This window comes from Amblyomma maculatum, chromosome 3 (assembly GCF_055883805.1).
Source record: "Amblyomma maculatum isolate TAMU_Amacu chromosome 3, ASM5588380v1, whole genome shotgun sequence".
Classification (NCBI taxonomy): Eukaryota; Metazoa; Arthropoda; class Arachnida; order Ixodida; family Ixodidae; genus Amblyomma; species Amblyomma maculatum.
Genome location: NC_139346.1, coordinates 17,560,652 through 17,565,220, shown reverse-complemented (window position 1 = coordinate 17,565,220; position 4,569 = coordinate 17,560,652). Strand labels below are relative to the sequence as shown.

The 4,569-nt window shown below is 49.2% G+C and overlaps 1 protein-coding gene across 1 annotated transcript; it reads right to left on the bottom strand.

The window, feature by feature from the left end:
- Nucleotides 1–367: 367 nt before the first annotated feature.
- On the bottom strand, nucleotides 368–4,181 carry LOC146194284 (uncharacterized). Its single transcript, XM_084597323.1, has 3 exons — nucleotides 2,844–4,181; nucleotides 1,650–1,744; nucleotides 368–1,162 (listed from the first exon to the last, which is right to left on the bottom strand). Exons 1-3 carry the CDS (start codon nucleotides 4,179–4,181, stop codon nucleotides 991–993), a joined length of 1,605 nt encoding a protein of 534 aa, XP_084453449.1. The 3' UTR covers nucleotides 368–990.
- Nucleotides 4,182–4,569: the final 388 nt, after the last annotated feature.

Below are 4,569 nucleotides of genomic sequence, written 5' to 3'. Positions count from 1 at the left end.
TGCAACTGTTGTACTTTCCTCTTGAGCGATACCGGTAAGCTGCTAGTCATAACCTGCGAGTGCTTGCCAAATGCGCTCCATCCCAATCTTATTCTTCTTGTTATTTCCTTTTCGTGGTCCGGATCTGCAGTTACTGTAAGGTTCCGTGAACGGTGAAGTGACAGGCAGACATCAGGAAGGCGAATGGCCAGCCTCTATTCCGTGCTCTGTTATATAGGCCCCGGCCAGCCCGATCGGCGAGGGCAATGATAAGAAGCGCGCCTTGTGCCGAGTGGCACGAGTGACGCAGCTTACGCTGGCCCACGTCTTATCGTAACGCAATACATCTTTTTTCTCTCGAAAAAAAAAACAAAAAAAAACTCATTACTTCAGGTGACTTGATTAAAGTTACTGTTGTACTGAAGGCGCTGTGGAGGTCGTCTCTGCCTACTGGATCGTCTCGGGGGAGGAGTGTGCGCTTGTGTTGTAGCCGGAAGAGTGGCGCTCGAAGTTTCAGGAACTGTTGCAGGCGGTGTGGTCCGGTGATCAGCTTCTTCCACGAGATCGTAGTCAAGTGCCTCCGGATTGAAAGGCTCGCTTGTGGGAAGCAGATGTTGCCGGTTCCGCCTAAGGACCTCGTTTCTTTCGGTTAAGATTTTGTACGACCTTGGGTGCGTTGTGGCGATAACTTTCGCTTTGTGCGACCATATTTTCTTTTTGAATCTGACAGTTTGGCCCTTTTCAAGGGGTGGAAGTGGGCCTCGTGAATGATCAGTCTGAACATGCTTCTGTACTACCGTCTTGGTTTGGTCTTTGAAATCTGGCAAAGTTGACCTCAGCCGTCTTCCTTGTAACAGCTTTCCCGGAGACCGTCCATCTTCTAGAGGAGTCGACCTGTAACTAAGGAGGCCAAGAGAAAAATCATCACCCGCTTCCATTGTTTTCTTCAAAATCCGTTTGATTATCTGTACTCCCTTCTCCGCTAAGCCGTTGGAACGGGGAAAGTGTGGACTAGATGTCACATGACGGAAGTTGTACTTGCTTGCGAAAAGGCGGAAGTGTCGACTGGCGAACTGGGGCCCATTGTCGGTGCACACTTCCATCGGGATTCCATATCTTGCAAATATGGCCCCCAGTTTTGTTATGACTGACGCCGACGACGTGTCGTTGAGCTCCTCGACTTCTGGAAAATTTGAGAGAGCATCGTACACAGACAGATAAGATTTTCCCCCATACTGGAATATGTCGACGCCAACCCTATACCACGGATAGTCTGGTACCGGCCTCATAAGCAGTGGTTCCGCAGGTTGGCTGTACGCGTGACGTCTGCACACCGCGCATTTTTTAGTCATAGCAGTGATTTGTGCACTCAAGCCAGGCCAGAACACAAATCTTCGTGCCCTCGCTTTACATTTATTGATGCCCATGTGGCCTTCATGAATGCGTTCCAGCATCTCTTTCCGCATGCTCGCCGGCACTATCACTTTGCTGCCTTTTAGCACGATACCTTTCACTACAGAAAGTTCGCTGGCGAAAGGTTTCAGCTCTCCTTGTATGCGTGTTCCAGCATAAATACTTTCTTTTACTGCGCAAAGGTTCGGGTCATTATCAGTGGCGTCCAGAAGCCGCTTTAGCGTGGCGTCGCTCACGAAAGCATTCACCGTACTCACAGCATGGATTTCGATGTCACCTTCACCTGCTGCGTCATCTTCTGTAGTGGCTGCTGCGGCTCGTGACAGCATGTCGGGCAGAAGGAGCTGTTTTCCTGGAACATATTGCATAGTGAAATTGTACTTCAGCAATCGCAAAAAGAACCTTTGAAGCCTTGGTGGCATGTCCCCAATTGATTTTTCAGCGATTGCAAGCAGGGGTCGGTGGTCGGTCTCTAAAATAATATGTCGGCCATAGATGAAGTAGTGAAATTTCCGACAGCCGAACGCCACTGCCAAGGCTTCTTTTTCGATTTGCGAGTAACGTTGCTCAACTGAAGTGAGCGTTCGTGACGCGTACGCCACGGGCCACCAGTTATCGCCATGAAGCTGCAGTAGGGCCGAGTCCAAACCATTCCGTGACGCGTCGGACGCCACTTTTGTTTCTTTGCTAGGGTCGAAGATAGCAAGCAGTGGCTCCTCGCTCAGGCATTTGCAGATTTCTTGCCATTCTTGCGCGTGGTTGGGAGTCCATTCAAAAACTGCGTCATGCTTAATCAAACTGCGCAACTGCGGGGTCTTTAGTGCCAAAGAAGGAATATATTTCGAAAAATAATTTGCCACGCCGAGTAGACGTTGCACTCCCTTCTTATCTGATGGAACAGGTATTTCAGTTATGGATTTGACGAGTGCTTGGTTAGGCGTTATACCCTTTTTCGAAATTATGTCGCCTAAAAATTCGATTTCCTCGACTCCAACCTTGCACTTCTCTGCATTTAGTGCGAGGCCGGCCCGCCTCGATAATTCAAATACAGATTTCAAGCGTTGATCGTGCTCCTCCCTTGATGTTCCCCATACCAAAATGTCATCCACGTAAACGTGCACACCCGGCAGCGACTCGAAGATTTCGCTCAATATCTTCTGAAAGACTTCAGAAGCGGAAGCGATGCCAAATGGCAGCCTTAAGAAACGGTACCTCCCAAATGGTGTTGCGAAAGTACAAATGAGCGAAGTCTTATGGTCAAGAGGGATTTGATGGAAGCCAGCTTTTGCGTCTAGACGGCTGAAAACTTTCGCGCCGGCCAACTCTGCTTCTATGTCTTCCCTCCGCGGCATCTCGTAATGTTCTCTCTTTATGCACGCATTAATCTTTCTCGGATCCATGCATAGCCTTAGCTTTCCGTCTTTCTTTTTAACAATGACTAAAGGGCTCACCCAGTCCGTTGGCTCATTGACTTTTTTTATGATGCCAGCCGCTTCCATTCGTTGCAGCTCGTGGCGCAGGGGCTCCCGCAGTGCCAAGGGTACACGCCGAGCGGCTTGAACGGTTGGGACGGAACCTTCACGGAGCACCATCTTGTATTGGCGTTGGACGCACCCGGTGCCTTGAAAAATGTCGCTGTACTCTTCAAGCAGTTTTTCGGAGCTGTTCTTTATCACCGAATCCACTTTTCGGGAAATCAACCCGAGCCGTTCCGCTGCCTGAAGACCAAGAAGCGCCTGACATCCTTTCTTGACCACGAAAAATTTCAAGCTGCAATTTTGTTCGCCGATAGCCACGCGTTGGTTGATAACGCCCAAGTGCTTGATTGTGCATCCACTGTAGGATCGCAGGGTGGAACTGCTGTGCTTGAGCGGTGGCGTAGGCTTGATGTTCTTGTAGACAGAGTAAGGCAATAGGTTTGCTTGCGATCCCGTGTCCACTTTCAACAAAACGGCTGCATTACCAACGTTTGCCTTAACCATCCAGTCCCGTCGACTTGCCACGCTGTCCACGCAGATGTCTAAGATGTCGAAGTCTTCATCATTGTCATCTCTCAATTCACTTACTTGTGCTGGTTTTCGGCAGCGTACGGCGAAGTGATTCTTTCCCTGGCATTTTCTACATGTCTTCCCATAAGCAGGACAGTTGAGTACCTTGTGTTCTCTGCCACACTTCGAGTACCTTACTTTGTTTTGCAGCCTTGTTCCTTTTTGAGTCTCCTTCACAGGATCGACCTGTTTTTCTTTCTGTCCCCATGATTCGTTCTGAAGAGCTGCTGCTTCGAATGCTTTGCAGATTTGTTCCGCTTTGGGCAACGTCAGCTGATTGTCCGGAAGTTTTGCCCTGAGGGTCTCATTATTGATTCCAATTACTATCTGGTCGCGGATCATGGAATCAGTTAACCCTTCAAAATTGCAGTGTCGTGCCTGTTTTTTCACGTCCCTTGAAAACTGCTCAAAGGTTTCTCCTGCATCCTGGAATCTTGTCCGGAACAAGTATCGTTCGTGCACCTCATTCGTCTGTGCGCCCCAGTAGCTGTCAAACTTTTTTACGACGGTCTTATAGTCCTCTTTGCTTTCGCCATCGTTGAATGTAAAATTATTAAAGACCTCGATAGCGTCGTCACCGGCTAAAGTTAAGAGCATCGCAGTCTTTGCTGAATCGCTCAACGGACTGTCATGTGGCTTCACTACGGTAAAGTATAGTTCTAGCTTCTGTCTAAAGAGCTGCCAATTCTTGGAAACGTCACCTGTGATGCGAAGTGGGTCTGGGGGTTTCAGAAGCTCCATCCTTGCAGCCTGGCGTCGAAGTCTTGTGTCTGTTCAGGGCGCTGTCGATGACGGGGGACCACTTCTGACACCATGTAAGGTTCCGTGAACGGTGAAGTGACAGGCAGACATCAGGAAGGCGAATGGCCAGCCTTTATTCCGTGCTCTGTTATATAGGCCGCGGCCAGCCCGATCGGCGAGGGCAATGATAAGAAGCGCGCCTTGTGCCGAGTGGCACGAGTGACGCAGCTTACGCTGGCCCACGTCTTATCGTAACACGATACAGTTACTACCTGTCCTAAGTAGACATATTCGCCTACTACTTCCAGTATTTCGCTACCTAATGTAAACTGCTGTTCCTTCCCGAGGCTGTTGAACATTACCTTAGTCTTCTGCATATTGATTTTCA